We start from the raw sequence: 17,253 nt of genomic DNA, 5'->3' as shown, positions 1-17,253 counted from the left end.
CCAAATGCTGATATGAGTCAACTCTTTAACTCACATTATTCTTTTAGAATCCAAAACATACATTGCCTTGTTCTAAAACTGATTTCAGTGTCCTAGTCATAGCATATTGAAATTTTTTACCGATATATTATTTTGACTTGATCAATAATTAGCTAACTCAAGTTATTATCTTCACTGAGTTATCAAAAACTTAACTTCTATTTTCTTTCTATATATATGTAAATTCCAGATACATGAGAACTGGAGCCACTTTCCGAAGAAAATGAAGGCAAACCTGTTGAATAACCACCTTATGTCATAATATTTCGTATTATCATTTTGTCTTGCACTGTTGTGACAGTACATTGTAATTAAATAAAATATGTGTATGCTTTAGCTATTATTAGTTTGTTTAATTAATTTATCAGTCGGGGCTCACATTAGGGTTGGGTTTGATGATTTCAAATGTAAATTTTTTTTTTTGTGTATTTTTAGATAAGTAAAACGATAAATTTCAAATCCACAACTTGCATGTTTATATGATGTTTCATATTAATTATGATAGATTTAAAGTTTACCCAATAATAGATGTATTTGAAATTCATTTTACTTTGCGTAATTAATTTATAAATAAATAAGATATGAATTTAAGATTTTGTATATTATTTCATTGTTAACAATAAAATTATAATTGAAATCCGTGTATTTCAAATCTATACATCCAAATGCAGCCTAAATACATTTAATCTCTAAACTGCAAGAATATTTACCTCATTTATGAGCACAAAAACTCTTATGAGATAGTCTCACAGATCAATTTTGTTCAATATTTCTGACGTGTATAAATTCAACTGATTTTTTTAAAAAAATTAATTTAGAAAAAGTATATATTTGATTTAAACCCTAAACCCTTCCCTGCCGCCTGGGAAAGAATTTATGAACTTTACCTTCAACATCTCAACACTGTCGAACCCTTCTCGGACGAATTGTCCGCCACCAGCATCTTCTCCGTCTCCGCCCATAACCTCTGCTACTTCTCCGCAGATACGTCACATCCTCCCACTTCTACACCGCCTCCGAATTCTATCCTTCTCTCCATCCAAGTCCTAACTTCCTTGACCCCTCTCCCTCGGCTCGGGGAATTAATATGACCATATTACTACCTGCCTCCATCCGCAGCCGCAGTCATGTGTAGGTAATTAATTTTACGTGAATTCTCAAGTATATTCGATTTTTGTCCGGACCATCTTTTAGGATTTAGGAAGATAGCAAATGTTATTTTTGCTTATATATTCTTTAAATATATCGTTTAAGAAGCTAACTTTAAAATTTTTCTTTCGTTTAGATTGTGAGCTCATAGCTAAAATATTGAGTCGGTCATAGAGCATTAGGAATATGGATGTTAATGCGAGCAAACCCCGAGTTTCAGTGGTTCCACCACATGAACTTAATGTGAGGAAATTTGCAGAATCTCGAGCTTCTGAACTCGAGGGTCTTCACTCGGTGGTTGCTAATAGATTAAATAATGATTTCCGTTCTCAAAGGAATAAGAGGAAAAGAACAACCGGACATGACAACCGCGTTGCACATAAGAAGTTTAGAAAAAAGAAGAGAGTGGAATCTGAAAATCCATGTAACAATGATTGTTTGAAAAAGCATGAGAAAAAAGTTTCCCGTCGCATACGTAGGAGCATTGAACTTAAAAAGAACCCACAAATTGGGTTTTGTACTTCAGGGGATGGGACGAAGAGACTGAGAACACATGTTTGGCATGCAAAGCGGTTCTCAATGACAAAAATTTGGGGATTTCACATTCCCATTGGTCTTCATGGAAGGTAATTGTCTGCAGCTTTTATTAAATTTAATTTAAAAGTAATGCCGTATTTTAAATGACCTATATGCTAGCTTTTAAGCCAGTTTAGCAAAAGTGATATGCAAGTGTTGTAACTTGTAAACTAATGAATTGATTTGAATGGCTCACAAAGTCTAGTTAGTTTGGTATAAAAGTTTGGATTTTTCTAGCTATGAAGTGAAAATTCCTATTTAACATAAATTTATTAGCGATTCACAATATATATGGGATACAGAGGAAGAGGTTCAAGGGCTCTGTTAAAGAAATTAAGAAGTGGAGTACTTATCCATGATGCAAGTTACTATGGCACAGTCCAGTTGGAGGGTCCACAGGTAACAGTTTCCTTACTTTTTAACATATAACTTATACCTTTTTTTCCTAGATAAAATTTAACTCCGGTCCTTGTTGGTAGTTTCTGTTTGTATTTACAATGACAAACTTTATGGGAGCAGCAAATTTTTGTGGATATTAGCCTATTATTGGTGTGGAAATTTAGTGTCCCTGCACAGTGATTTAATTTATGTGACAAATGTTTCCAGGACAAACTACTATCGGTTTTGAGTTCTGTTTTGGTACCTTCTCCATCAAAACACGATGGAGAAAATTTTGATGATATTCTTTCTGGTGACCACTTTGGAAGCGCTGTGGTAGGTAAATCTTTCTTTCTTGTTATTTTTTTAAAGTTCCTCACTAGTTAAATATATAATTTCTCGTATGTCATTTTTCAGCTTCATCATACTGGAAAACCTAGCTTCCCATCCGTAGCTCCTGTAACCTTCATGTGGCGACCACTTCAACATATCACTATTCAAAAAGAAGGCCATAATGTCATTATGCTTGATGAGTTGCAAAGCAGTGATGATGGGACTACTTTCCGCCGGCTTTGGCTGTGTATACATGCTGCTGCTTTGAAAGAGGCATCTGAAGCTTTGACATATGCTTGTGTTAGTCACCTATTTACCAAAATCTTTTGAAACTTTAGCTGTTAAACTGTAACTTTCAGGAGTTCTATTCTAGTTAATATTTCTTATCTTATGTCCCTACTTTTTGCTTCAAACTACGAGTTAGAATGTTTTATGCGTCCAATAGATAATCTTGTCATAAAGTAAACAGAAGGAATAGGATAAACCAATGGCTTTGATACATGACTATTAGATTTGAGTTCCATTAGTATATATTTGATTTATTTTTTGGTATTTGAAGTGACTAATATTTATCCATCTTAATTTTGCTCGGTGATGAATTTTATAAATTGATTTTATATTTACTGTTACTTGTTTACAGTGATAGGAGACTACGCCTTGAGGCCTTGCGTTTTAGAAGCATATATATGTACAATAACATTTTTCACTTCAATATACGCTCAAATGTTTATATTTTTGTTTGAGTCGTGTTGAGAAGAAATTATTTCAGATGGATATGACAGGTGGTTCAGCTAGGTGTGTTTCTCTTGAGGGTGAGCTGGCAACGTTAGAATTGATTGGATCAAAAGCATCAGAACTACTTGAGAAGATGCTACAACCTGCCTGCTGGTAAGACATACTCAATATTGTGTCTTCTTTCATGTTAATTCAGGCATGTGCTTTTGCTATGGTTCAGTGGAATTATATGGCTGCTGCAGTGTTTCTGAGAAATCATGCTATCTGAAGAAATCTAATGCAGATGAGAATAGCGATGCAGTCAAACTAGAGAAGACACACGTCTCTAAGATTAATAATCAGATTTCCTCTTCTTTGGTGATTCCATTAACTGTCAAGGATCCTCGTGCATTGACAAAGAAACAACAATCAATTGTTAACGAAGGAAATTCTTGTAACTTCTGTTTTGGAGAAGTTGAGACTAAGCATGAAAGTGAAAGTGTTGCCAATTACGGTGATTTGTGGGATGCTAGTGAAGGGATATGTCCTCCAATGGAAGAAAGTGTTGCTTGCATGGAAAAATATTATCAGCGAAATGATTATATTGGACTGCGCATTAAAAATTTTGGGAATCAAAATGCTCAAGAAAAAGTGAAATATTCTAGGTATTGCCCTGTTTTGCTACTGAAGAACGAGAATCATGAAGATCCTGTCAAAAGGTAAATGTTTCCAGCAATAAATTTTAGTTGTCTTAAAAAAATATCTTTAATTTGTTCTTTTCTTATTTTTAGAAAATATGGGCTTGAAACTCATTTTTATCATGATTTCAAGTATAGCTTGTTTTTATTTATTACAGGTATCCAGTACTTTTAAGGCTTTCATGCATTGTTCGTCAAAATCATTAGTAACTTATGATGATTATTTTTTTCAAAATGATCGACACTTGTTTTATTCTTGTGATTTTGCAAGCATCCCTTCTATGATCTGATATGCATGATTGTGTTCTTCGTATCTATGTAGATGGTAGAAAAAAATCCATCTGTTAGCAAACTTTTTGAAGAGATAAAATGTACTTGTGATAGTTCCCTGATAATATAACTGGAATGCTTTGAAAATGTGTCCTTGTTTCATTAATTGTTGTTTTGAGAAAATTTGAGCTAACTATGACAAGGATCTATTACATAAACATGATCGGTTTTGTTTTTTTGTTTTTTCAGGTGTTCAATTGTTCTCCCTCTAAGTTGGGTTAAAGTATTTTGGAATGCTTTTATTTTAAATGGTGCTCATGCCATAGGTTTAAGAGAGAAGCACTGGATTGCATGTGAAGTAAGTGCACAAATTTTCATTCCCCCTAAGATTATCATGATTCCTAAAATCTCTATCTTTATGTAGATTGGATTGCCGTATTTTCCATGGGACTATCCAGATTGCAGTGCTTACTCGTATATTATGGAAATGGATGCCACTGCCTCGAATCAGAAAGCAACACTATGTCCTCCATCCCAGCGGCCACTAGAAATTCCCATACCACCTCCATGGGATTGTGTGAAACTTATTGTGACTTCATCAAGTGAAGTAGATGATTCTCTTAATCATGATGAACGACATGGTTCTGCTGATGTCTTAGGGGACAACTTATTGAGAAACACTGTCTGTGGGTTATCAGATGCTACCACTATGTCATTTGAAGGTTTCGTGGCAAGGACTTCTTTCAGTCTGAATGATTTCTTGAACAATATCAGTGCCAATCATTTGCTTATATTCCCAAGAATGAAGGATCAAAAGATTAGCATGTATAAAGTCATGAATGATGAAGGACTTCTTGAACAAAATGCCAATGTATCAGGAATGCAGTGTGGCAACACACAATGTTTTCTTCGAGTTCATCTTCACGCTTATAGAGAAGGTGTTTTTGAACAAGGGGCTGTGGTTTGTGCACCTGATGCTGTTGACATACTGTCGTGGAGAAGGTTCTCACTTTTTCAGAATTTTCATTCTAGTTGTTTCTTGTTCTCACTTCTTGTGTTCTGACAAATTTTCATCACCAATTACTTCTTATGTGCTCTACATGGTACAGATCAGAATGTGACGAACATCAACTTCAAATACCTCAGTCTTCATTGAAATCGCACTTTGTTCGGTTGCCATCTGGTAAATGGGCACTTCAAATTCCTGAAGATCCAGCTGTCAGAGAATCATATAGGTGTCCTATTGGTTTTATTACTACTGGTTTTGTCCGGGGAAGGCAAGTTCTTTTAACACTTTCATTATTGAAGAGCTTATTTTAAGACATTCATGGTCAAGTCAATTCACCACTGCTCTTCACCTTTTTTTTTGCCATACAGCAAGAAACCAATAGCAGGTGCGCTTTGTGAGGCAAGCTTACTTTCCAGGCTCAGATTGGAACAGTGGAAGGCTTTACCTGCGAGACGGAGGAGGAAGGAGATTTTTGTCTTGGTCAGGAATATGAGATCCACAGCATATAGACTTGCTCTTGCTGCCATTGTCTTGGAGCAACAAGAAGAAGATGTCAAATTCATGTGATTTTTTGCTGCCCTTTTCGGTTGCTCACTCACAGTGGATTCTGAGGCTCACTCAGGTCTTCTCATGTAAGAATTGCTGGAAATCATTGAACAGATTTTTTTAATATAAATATAAAACACAAAAAAAAAACTGATCATTGTTAACGCACGAAGCAACACATAGTGGAGTAAGTTTATGTCTCCTATTTCAGTTGTAATGCCACTTGATATAGTTCAATCTGTTAGGAATAGCGAATATGAATGGAAGTCGTCCTCATTTTTTCTTCAAACACCTTGCAGATTGCTTTGTGTTCTAGATGCCAGTGGGCGTTGCTCTTCAAGGACCCTTAAATATGCTACTTCGGTCATGTATTGAATGCTGCAATAGTTCTATTCAAGTTGATCCATGCTCGAAGTTTAGGTATTAGTTTGTTTCAATTCTTCTTCCTGAGAATGTAGAATGAATGCTAGTTGATGATGAACTTAAAATGAGATGCATTTCTGTAAAGTATGTTGATATTTTATTCTTCTAATCCATAAAGGCAACTTTTTTGCACTTTTTTGGCCCCTACACTCATTAAATGCCGTAAGAATTCAGATAATATATGTGAGACATTGAAAATTCGCACGCCTATTTTAGGGGACGAGTCCCGAGTTCACAGAAAAGCCTCAAAAATCGAAATATAAAATGCAAATTTTGTCTTTAAATAATGTGATGAGATTATTACTTTTTTTCTCTAACCGTCATTTGAAATTAAAACCATTTTGGACCCTTGTTTTTTGAATCTATGAAGGTTCACCGACTTCAATTTTAGATTTTCTTCCCGATGATATCGGTTCATTGTTAAAAATTAATGGAAAATGTGATTTGTGGGGAAAAAAGAGGGATTAAAACAGTTTTGGTTGCCAAAAAACAAGAAAAAAATTAAGGATAAAAAATGTTATATTGTTGTTTTTCTCCCATCAAGTGTAATAAACTTTTACCCTTTGACATGGTCACAAAATCAAATATATTAAAGTAAATATTGACGAATGAAAAGTAGAACTAAGGAGGATAAATTAAATATATATGTATGAGCTCTTTGACTTTGACTTTGACTTAGTGTGACAAAATGTGATGAATGTCAATATCGAATAAGCAGCTATCTCAACTATATGTATATTTGACTTCAGAGTACCGTAAGACTCCGTTTGGCCTGTGTGACGAGATAAGTAAATGATTAGTAATTAGAGTGATTAAAAAATGAGAGTTATGGATTAATAATATGGTGGGATAAATAACATAGTGTTTGGTATGATTTTAAAATGATATTAATTTTGTAAATTTTATTGTAATGACCAAAATGCCCCAAGTGTTAATTAAATATATATTTTTAAAATAATATGATAGTTATTAAATTATTATTATTTATTACTATTCTTATCACGTATATATTATTTTTATTAGTATTATTGTAATTCTTAATATGTTATTATTTTTTCTTACTGTTTTATTATTAAACCTTTTTAAAAATGTGTACACTTTGTGATATATTGTGAAGTAAAATATCTATTTTTTTAAGCTTAAAAACTATTTTTAGTATTTTGAAAACCATTTTCTTTTGTAATTAATTTATCATTTTTCCTTTCAACCTTAATTTCACATTTTATCTCAAAAATTAACGAGTTGTTGAAAAATTATAAACAATTACGTCAGGTTATAATGGTAATAAACTATTTTAATCATAAACATGCACAAAGAATCACACCTCCAAAGAGTGATAAGACATCGCACACTTTGTCAGTACAGTGCGGGCCCAAATGAGGGCCAATAGGATAACTAAGAACATACAATATTCCAACCAAACGCAGGATGATGAATGATTAGTTATTAATCCATCCTTTATCCACCTAACCAAACTGGCCTTAAGGGCCAGTTTGGTTGCTGGGATAGGATAAACTATGGATTGCTAATTTAATAACAATCCGAGTGATAAATCAAATACCATAAATTTTTTATATTGTGTTTGGTGTACATGATTACGAAAATTTGATAAATTATACGATGTTTGGTGTATTTGATAAATAATTGTACAGATAAAGAATATCTGTTGAAATACCTAATTTGCCCCTATTTAAATGTAAATTTGTTAATTACAAAAAAAGCTTGAAGTTGGAATCCCTACAACTCTTCCATTCAGACTTACCCACCGCTGAAGCTATCACTAAATTCTTCCCCTGCTTCTCTTCCATTCTTATTTACTTACGCCTTCGAAGCTCGGACTACATCTTTCCCACCAAAAACCATTCCCATCAACGACACAATTGGCATGGGTAATACCATTTCTTCAGTTTTATTTTGATTTATCGTTCATAAAGCACCAGATCTACTGTATATTTCGAATAAAATATTAGGTTTTCGTTGATGAACCATTATAAGTTTTGTGTTAGGTGGAAGTTTGACTTGTTAAACTTATAGTTGCATATAATAATTTTTTGAGAAACCCATGTCGTACGTTTTTTGATTGCGCTATTGTTTTGTTGGGTTAAAATGATGTTTATATTTATGCATGGATTTTTTTACCTTGAAAGATGCTAACATAACCTTATCTGTTTCCAACTTTGATGGTATTTAATTTGCATATTGTGCTGTTCAGGAAGAATGAGTTAATGTGCTGAATTCTCTGTACAAAATGGCCACAAAAATGTTGGATTGTCATTGTTACTTTGTGCAGGAGTAACTCATTCAAAGTTCATACTGATCATTTTATTTATCTCATACTCATATTTGTTTTGGTTTTCAGAGTTTTGAAATTGAGATGACAATGACAGAGTATATGACATCCATTTGTTTTGTTATATTGTCGTTACATTGTTTAAGCTTCGGTCGAGTTTCACACAGAATTTAAGATGTCATGTAATGTTAAATTTTTTTGTATTTGACACTAAAATTTATTATCTTATGCCACTAATTTTAATATTGTTTCAACAATCACGGTCTGATAGGTGAAATGAAAACAAATGTAGCACCAACATGCCAGTGCGGTCAAGGGTCTATGTTGCTACGAAAGGCTGGGGAATTCTCAACACGTCCAGGCAAGTATTACTACATCTGCCCTGCTTCCCTTACACATCCGAACAAATTCTATTGGTATGATGAGTACCATGGTAATGTTTTCACATCAACCAAACAAACATGGTCAGCTTCTGACCATGATTCAAATACTGTAACAAGTCAATATTTTGTTAGAAGGAACGTGAAGACTGGTACGGCATCGAGTTCTACATCTCCTTCCATGCAGGATATTGATGTGTGCGACAAGGAAATATCATATGCAACAAAAAATTGCAGTCATCCCGACAATGGTACAATGGAGAAGACCAACATACATCGAAGCCAGTCTCTGAAACGATCATCGATCTCCATAGAGGCAATATGTTGTTGTTTTGGGTTCACTCGCTTCTTTCTCTCCCTTTTGCTCGTATTGGTATTGTTTATTGTGGTTAGAATGTGAAATGTAGTATTCATTGCTCCAACTTGACAGTGTTTCCGACGCATGGACTAGTTATTTTGTAATATTCAGTATTGCGATATCTAAAAAATGAAATCCATCTAAATATATTTGTGTTCAAGCATGTTACATGTATTTCATTTTCACTGCAATGTGTGAGTTTCATTTACTAGCGTAATGAAAATGTGACTATGTGACTTCATTCAGTGCGAAAATTCATTCATTCCAGAAATGCATTTGATCCGTAAAACATTGCTTTTAAATTGGAAATCATGTTCTGTAAGTTACAAATCAGGAAAAAAAATTAGGATGCGACTATGTCATTGTTATAAATGTTAGACAGGTACCCCTTCCACCATCACATTTAATACTTCACATCTTCCATTGTCTTTAGGTGTTGACCTACGTAACCTACAATGTCAAAATATTAATATGAAATGTTTGAAAGATATGTTATTAATGGTGGTGGTTGTTCTTCTTAAATGCAAATTCTCTCTTTAAATAGCAAGTATAAATATCTTACACAGTGTAAGTTGTCTCTCATTCCTCTTGTTGGACTCACATGATATTTACGTCCAAACATAATGTCTGTAAGCTGCAAATTAGGTTCTGAAGATAGTGTTACAAGCAAATACAAATTGCCAGTTATAGATTTGTGCTCGGATGAAGAGAGCAATGTCAACTTACAACCTGTCAAGGCATCAGACAAGAGTATAGCTGGGGAAGAATTATCTCCAACTACTATGAAGGCTAACTGTCAGGACAAAATGAAGTTGGCAAACACCCAAGCACATGCGGAGCGTACGAAAAACAACAACAAAGGCCCATGTGTTCGTTTCAAAGGCGGCAAGAAGAAGCGCAAATTAATCTACGATGACCCACCGTCGGTTATTATAATTACAACCTCCGATGAGACCAGTGGATGAATCGTTTTCTATGGTCCCTATGTTTTGAAGTCATGCTCGCCACCCTTTTGAAGCTTTTGACTGATGTATTAAGCTATATATTTGTAGATGATCCTGTAGTGGCTAAGACTAGTAGCCTGTGTATTGTCTCTGCTATCTACTATGTAGCTTATCTAAATGGTTCTTGTATGTGCTGACTTAATGTGTTTTGGAAAATATGAATCAAGTTAATTAAAGATATCAATACATTTCCTACTTGATGTTTGTCTTATTTCTTCCATCAAACTTCCTGAAACGTTGCACATGTTTTCTAAACGACTGCTTCCTGAAACGTTGCACATGTTTTCGAAACGACTTATTGGGTTATGAAGCTAATGTTTCCGTAGGCCAGTTGCCAGTTTTGTACGTAACTATGCTTTATTTTATGGTTACAATTGTTGGATTATGTATATGTATATTACAGTTTCATCACCTACAAACCCAAAACCAAAAACTTTGACAAAACAAGTCCACCTAATATCATAGTTTCATCACATATACTACAGTTTGACAAAACATATCCACCTATATTAGGCCATCCACAATAACACAAATATTTCCTTCAAATATTTGACAAAACATGAAAAAAAATGCTTGGGTCGAGGTGAAGAGCTTCACCTCGACCCACCCAAGCTCTTCACAATTGTGAGGAGCTTGGGGACCCAAGCTGCCGAGACCCAAGCTCTTCACAATTGTGAAGAGTTTGGGTCTCGGCAAACTCTTCACGAGACCCAAGATCTTCACAATTGTGAAGATCTTGGGTCTCGGCAAGATCTTCACTCGACCCAAGCTCTTCACAATTGTGAAGAGCTTGAATCTCGACCCCACCTCGACCCAAAAAAAAAAAAGCTCTACCAAAAAAAGAAACAAAGAAGCTCGACGCATCTCGACCCATCACGACCCAAAAAACAAGCGCGTCTCAATCACGCTTGTTTTAAGAAATTTAAAAAAAATTACAATATCCGGTTACAAATTAGTAACCGGGTACTGTTGTGGCACACAATTCAATGGTATACAATGGTGAATATTTCAACGGAGAAAATATTTGGATGACATGGCAAGGATAATATCCACCGCTGTGGATGCCCTTACATTTTCATCACATAGACAACTTTCATTACAGTTGTTATAATACGATTCATAACCGAAAAACCCAAAACATATCCACCTAAAATCGGAAATTATCAAAATTATCATAGTAGTAATTACACCATATCATTCAACCAAAACAAATACTAAAGTTCAAAATATATCATGCCTTACATACCTTAGGAATTCAAAAAGGCATATAAACCATTACACTGCCCTGTTGGCTAGGCTTACCAACCAAAAAGACACTAAACTTCCAAAAACACATCTTACCAACGAAAATACAGTTTCACTAATCCACCCCATTAATCTCCACCCAAAAGCCTCTTTGCTAAACTTAGCTTGCCTTTGTCACCAAGGCGCAAGAAGAGTGACAACTTCGCATGGTTGTCAACCAACAACTCAGCAACATGTACTTTCTCGTCTTCTGAAAGCTCTGGTATCCCCTGCAACGTATCCAACACCTTCTCGTCAGCATTGGATATTTTTTCCTCTGTTGCTAGCTGTTTGATCAAATCTTTCATTGTGTCTTTTGTTATGTCAGCGAGATGGTTGATGGCTTCAACTATAGCGTTGTCATCGGCATTCACTAGTTTACGTTTCTTATTCTTCGACGTGGCTACTACACTTGGTTTCGAGGAAGGGGTGTGTGTTACAGATACTGACTCGTCACCCTCTTCCCCAGCATTAAAGAAATCATTTGTGAATGCAACTGTGTCATGAATTACCTCATAATTCATGTTGAGGACATCGTGGACAGCTCCTGCGAAGGTCTCTGCTTGTTCACCTACTGCTCGATCATTCTCAAAAATTTCACACCAATCATGGTAATGAGTCCACTGCTTCGATCTCATGGGCCGTGCGCTTGGGTCTGCCTACAACAGGTAAAGGCGAAATTACATACATGGTTCATATAAAATCAATGAGTTTGATTATAAAAAAATTACCTTAATTATTGCTTCCCATGTCTCGTCCGTAGCTTCAATGGTTTTCTCAGTATCATTCCACCCAACTCCACTTTTGCTTAATATAGTCAACAAAATACCATGTGTTTTCTTCCACACATGTATTTTGGAGTTAATATGTGGGTTTCCACGTAAGTTTGTCCCTGGAAGTGCTGCACGCATATAATTCTCCAATAAAGTTAAGTACCCAGCTTTGAATCCGTTCTCACTTTTCCATCCCTTGCTGATAACGTCTTTTAGGCCTTCAATTAAAACTTCTTCTGCATGTGCGCTCCAACTACGTCGCGTTTTGTCAGCTTTGATTCCTTTCCCAACCACACTCCCTGCAGTGGCGCCACTATCCATAACCTAAACACGTGCTAACACAAAGAGCTATGTCAACCATGTTTAAAATAAATCGGCACAAGACATACTAATTTCAAGGAAACATAATAATAAAATACTTATCGTGTATCATATGCATTAATACAGAATGTGAAATAAAATTCATTCACTAATTAAAGCGCATAACAAAAGAATCCAGAAAACACAATAATATATTTCTTGCAGATTAATATCACTAAAGATTGAAATACAACATTCCATTAATTATTATTAGTTGCTCCACATTGACGATGCAAAGTTCTCTCTCCAAGTATCCCATTCACCGAAGGACTCAAAACTAGTAATGAAATCATCATCGGCGTCATGACCTGGACTACCAACATCCTCATCGACTTCTTCCATAGGATCAGTTGACATCTGTGAGCGAATGAAGTTATGTAATAGAATGCAAGCCATTACAATTCTGTTTTGTGTTTTCAGCGGGTAGAATGATGGACTACGAAGGATAGCCCATCTCTTTTTCAGCAATCCAAACGCTCTTTCAATAACGTTGCGAGCTTGAGAATGCCTCCAATTGAAAAGCTCCTTGTAATTTTGTGGTCCGAGTGCACGGTTTCCCCAAGCATCCCTATGATATATAACTCGCCTGTACGGAGTTAAGAATCCCTCGACATTTGCGTACTCATTGTCACATAGATAATAACAACCTGTGTTACAAGGGCATATTATGGTTCAAATATTTATGAAACCTAGTTCTAAAATTTTTATTATTCTAATGCAACACAGAAGATAAAAAATAGGGATTATATCACCTCTGGGAACTTTCAGTGAATCATCGCGAGTCAATGCATCTCTTAGAACTCTAGCATCTGCTGCGGATCCCTCCCACCCAGTAAGTGAATAGATAAAGTTCATATTGCGATCACAAACCCCCAAAACATTCACCGCGATATTACCTTTTCTGGTTCGATACTTCGCCTTATCTCTTGTCGGTACATGTACAGTGACAAATGTATCATCCAAAGCACCAAGACACCCCTAAAACAAATTAAAATGCAGATTTAAAATTTTCAGTCAACTGTAATAGAAAGAGAACTAAACTAACATTGAAAGAGCATATTTTGCGTCAAACAAATTAAACAATGGATATATTACCTTGAACCATTTCCAACTTTCGTTACTGCAATTATCATCCACCGGAGTAGGCTTTACTAGCAATATCGGATGTAATTTGAGAATAGAGAGCATAACTTCATGGAAATGTATGCTGATGGTATGTCCACTACGTCGATAATCATGACCAATCACTCGATTTTTCTTATGATGACCCAAGATAGACAGAAACATGGCCACCTTCTCTTCAATTCGTACGTATCTCGATTCTACCAACCCTCCAATGGTACTGATAAGTGCAATTTATTGTACTTTTATTACTTGTTTTTAATTTGGAATTTTGTGATTTTTGAGCAGGTTTTATTTGATATGTTGTTGTTTTTGTTATTGTAGTTTGGAAGCTTAGAAATGAGAGTTTGGAGTGATATAGTGATGAATTAGAAGGTGTAAAGGACAAAGAGACACAAAGCAAGAGACCGCACCCGCGCTTCTTACAATGCCGCACCCGCGCTGATTTACGAGGCATGACCGCACCCGCGGTCATGCAAGCGCCGCACCCGCGGTATCACCAGTTGCACATGAGAATTTCTGCCGAGAAGACACCGCACCCGCGCTCCTTAGATTACCGCACCCGCGGTCATGCACAGACAACTTCCAGAAATTGTGAAACTATGGTGTGCTGCGCATGGGACTTGAAGACTTTGGTGTTTTGCGTGCAAGACTTGTTGAGGACTATAAAAAGCCTCCATTATTCATCATCTAGGGCATCTTGGAGCAAAAGGAAAGGATTGGAGGCTACAACAAAGGGATTAAAGATCAAGTGCATCCTTGGGAAAGTTCTTGCACATCTTTGGATAAAAGCTTCATTTGAACTCCAAAACTCTTGTTCTAAGTTCTTCTTTCTTTACTTTCATTGTTATTTACTATGTTTTGTTTAAGATTTGTGTGTTGTGTTATTTTTATTATGAACTAATTTTTATTTCTAGAGGAACGATGGATCAAAACTAGAAACCATGTGTGATGATTTATGATTTATGCTATATGAGATTTCCTTATTGTTCATTTGTATGTTTCCAATTTTAATGCTTTCAATTTATTGGTCATATCTTGAATGATGCTTATGTTTATAAATTATCACTTGGAAAAGGGAATTTATAAACAAGAAAGGGAAAAATACATCGATAGTATTTTTATAGTTCGGGAGGACATATAATGCTATTGAAGCCATTAAAAGACTTGAGTGCTTATTGTGTTATTTAATAATAGGTTGTTGATGGGGACATTACAATCTTTTATTAGATAATTAGTATCTGCTTAACACTCGGGAGAGGGAGTAGATGATTTTAGAATTCTTGGCTAATGAATAAGAAGGATAAATATAATATAGCTACACAAAAATACACATGGTGGATAGTTGCGTGAAATCGGACCTCTAGATCTTTTATTCCATTGTTGTTCAACTCTGTTTGGTATTACAATTAAATTTATTTTCAATTCAGTTATTGATGCGAACAAATCTGTTATTTGATTATTCTAAATAAAATCAAGACTATTTTAATTACAAGCATTAATATAAATTTAGAAATACATTCCTCGTGGGATCGACACTTGTACTCAAAATTACATTTTACTATAACTTGACGTTGTGCACTTGCAAGCAATTAAGAAAACACGCAACAGGTACTTAACAAGTAACACAATCGAGAAAATGCATTCCGATTCATTCTCAGGTTTACGACACATTGAACATCACCTAATTCGATAATCCTATGCAAATGGCTCAATTGTGCAGTAATTCGTGTTGTCATGGTGTACGACCCTGGTTTTCTACGAGGAGCACGACGTTGCTTTGCGCGTAATCCATTCCGATGTCGTATTAAAAGACATAAAAGCAGAAAAGAGCGGCACAACATTTGATGCAGCAACACAAAAAGCATAATGTTTCTACGTCTAATGTCCATCTTGCTATCTTATCTCAAAAAATGACAACAAATTAAGCTTTAGTATAACAACGTAAAAGAATAAAATGCAGTACCCGATGTTAATGCAGTCACAGAAATTACATGGTGTTCTTGCTCAGAAATATAATTTATTTTACATGACTAAAACAATTGTTCTTTCTTGGATTAACGGTTCAAGCATCATAAATACACAAAAGGGCTCAAATCATATCACACTTTCCCATCAAAATGAATGAATATAAGCCTTCGACAACCGTGATCAGAACATATTTTTTGTTTGAAGGCATTTGTTTATCATAAGTATTTATTTAAACAAATACTCTGCATCTGAAATAATTTTCGAATAAAATATGCAATTCAATAGTTTTTGCATCACGTACAGTTCATCAATCAAAATTTGAAGGCAAAATTTTATAAGGAAGACATTCACACCAAAAATAGTAAGAAGAAATAAATTAAAAAATATGTTTTTCACGACGAAGAAGAAACGGAAGGCCAAAAATTCTGATTTTTACCTTCAACAAATATGAGATCAAATATCTGTTTCACACCGACGACCAAAACGCGAATCGCAACACTTGGACACAATTTATTCTCTCCTCTTTTTTCCTTTTAGTTTGGGGCGGCTGTATTGCAGAAATCGGAGGAGACGAGTTTTATTGGTAGGGCAAAGGTTAAAAAGGTAATTTCTTTGTTCTATCAGACGAACTGTACACATTGAGATTAATAATACTTGGGCCTCCAAGGGATGTGTTTTCCCTACTCCACAGATATTTATTCACGGGGCCAGTGTTATCTGCCTTTCTCCCAAAAACCATACAAACATGTGATTAACCCATAATCTTACTTCAATCCTTCATACCAAACAGGCCCTAAGTGTTCGGTTGAGCAATATATAATATATTTATGTTATCATGTCATTAATGAAATGATTATTTATTAGATATATAATAGATATACAACTGCGAACACGCTTGATGAATATCATAATAAAATTATATATATATATATAAATATATATATATGATATCACGTTTGATGAAAATTTGATCGGAATTATTAATTATTATGATATCACGTTTGATATCTTTAAAATCTTCACAACATCTAGATGGAACAAGCCCATCTCAAAATTGATCATAGCCCTAAAAGAGTTCAGCCTCAATATTGGGCAAGGGCCCGACTACCGAGCATAACCATGTAATTAGAAGTCTAAGCCCATATATCTGAGTCTATTAATCCACAATAAGGCAGATCTACCCAACCCGTCTATTTGAGGCCCAAGCCCACCAAGGGGTCGAGAAATCCTAGCTCTAATGTGGTTAGGGGATCTGAAGATATTCTTATTAATAGATAAGGGTTCCGATAAATACGATATTCGGTTAAATCTATATGAGATAAAGAAAGAGTCCTAGCCGCCATCAAGAGTTTCACCCGCCATGGTCACAGAGTCCCATTGGTTGAGATCTCCTATCTCACGTAGAATTCCGCGAGAGTCACACTTAAATAAGTTAACTAGCATCTCATGCCTCTATAAATATCAGCCGAGATACTAGCTGAAGAATTCTCTAAAAACTTTAAATTCCCACACATCGCAGAGTATGAAGGGAAGGGATATCCCAAGGACCACAAATCATGACTCGAAAATGTAGCAC

General features: G+C 35.2%; 2 protein-coding genes across 9 annotated transcripts; one reads left to right on the top strand and one right to left on the bottom strand.

Moving 5' to 3' along the window:
* The first annotated feature begins 913 nt into the window (after positions 1-913).
* Positions 914-6,220, top strand: LOC140832964 (ribonucleases P/MRP protein subunit POP1). 6 transcript variants are annotated; one of them, XR_012118204.1, is made up of 12 exons: positions 914-1,174; positions 1,325-1,814; positions 2,067-2,163; positions 2,371-2,478; positions 2,560-2,775; positions 3,245-3,363; positions 3,453-3,908; positions 4,407-4,515; positions 4,582-5,159; positions 5,267-5,434; positions 5,535-5,788; positions 6,012-6,220. XR_012118204.1 is itself a non-coding variant. In XM_073197294.1 (11 exons), the coding sequence occupies exons 2-11, from the start codon at positions 1,375-1,377 to the stop codon at positions 5,731-5,733; spliced, it is 2,490 nt and encodes an 829-aa protein (XP_073053395.1). In that variant the 5' UTR covers positions 914-1,170; positions 1,325-1,374; the 3' UTR covers positions 5,734-6,005. The 6 variants fall into 6 exon arrangements, 4 of the variants coding, with proteins under 4 accessions (XP_073053395.1, XP_073053397.1, XP_073053393.1 ...); XR_012118203.1 differs by having other exon boundaries at positions 5,535-5,798; XM_073197294.1 differs by lacking the exon at positions 6,012-6,220 and having other exon boundaries at positions 914-1,170; positions 5,535-6,005.
* A 5,241-nt stretch (positions 6,221-11,461) lies between these two features.
* LOC140832963 (uncharacterized) lies at positions 11,462-16,436 on the bottom strand. 3 transcript variants are annotated; one of them, XM_073197290.1, is made up of 4 exons: positions 13,680-13,825; positions 13,337-13,562; positions 12,183-12,548; positions 11,462-12,110 (listed from the first exon to the last, which is right to left on the bottom strand). In XM_073197290.1, the coding sequence occupies exons 3-4, from the start codon at positions 12,543-12,545 to the stop codon at positions 11,541-11,543; spliced, it is 933 nt and encodes a 310-aa protein (XP_073053391.1). In that variant the 5' UTR covers positions 12,546-12,548; positions 13,337-13,562; positions 13,680-13,825; the 3' UTR covers positions 11,462-11,540. The 3 variants fall into 3 exon arrangements, with proteins under 3 accessions (XP_073053391.1, XP_073053392.1, XP_073053390.1); XM_073197289.1 differs by lacking the exons at positions 11,462-12,110; positions 12,183-12,548 and adding exons at positions 12,763-13,231; positions 15,322-15,448 and having other exon boundaries at positions 13,680-13,926; XM_073197291.1 differs by lacking the exons at positions 13,337-13,562; positions 13,680-13,825 and adding an exon at positions 16,114-16,436.
* Between the last annotated feature and the right edge of the window lie 817 nt (positions 16,437-17,253).

The sequence above is a fragment of the Primulina eburnea genome, chromosome 5, assembly GCF_022965805.1.
Source record: "Primulina eburnea isolate SZY01 chromosome 5, ASM2296580v1, whole genome shotgun sequence".
Classification (NCBI taxonomy): Eukaryota; Viridiplantae; Streptophyta; class Magnoliopsida; order Lamiales; family Gesneriaceae; genus Primulina; species Primulina eburnea.
The sequence above is the reverse complement of the archived record's forward strand: the minus strand, read 5'-3'. Positions and strand labels throughout refer to the sequence as shown.

Excerpts from the sequence above, each read along its gene's own strand:
- LOC140832964 (XM_073197294.1), top strand. The coding sequence starts at position 1,375 with ATGGATGTTAATGCGAGCAAACCCCGAGTTTCAGTGGTTCCACCACAT. Across the intron at positions 3,909-4,406 it reads CATGAAGATCCTGTCAAAAG|GTGTTCAATTGTTCTCCCTC; the intron begins GTAAATGTTTCC and ends TTGTTTTTTCAG. Across the intron at positions 5,435-5,534 it reads ACTGGTTTTGTCCGGGGAAG|CAAGAAACCAATAGCAGGTG; the intron begins GCAAGTTCTTTT and ends TTTGCCATACAG.
- LOC140832963 (XM_073197289.1), bottom strand. The coding sequence starts at position 15,380 with ATGTGTCGTAAACCTGAGAATGAATCGGAATGCATTTTCTCGATTGTG. Across the intron at positions 13,927-15,321 it reads TCGATTGTGTTACTTGTTAA|TACCATTGGAGGGTTGGTAG; the intron begins GTACCTGTTGCG and ends TGCACTTATCAG. Across the intron at positions 13,232-13,336 it reads TTCACTGAAAGTTCCCAGAG|GTTGTTATTATCTATGTGAC; the intron begins GTGATATAATCC and ends CTTGTAACACAG.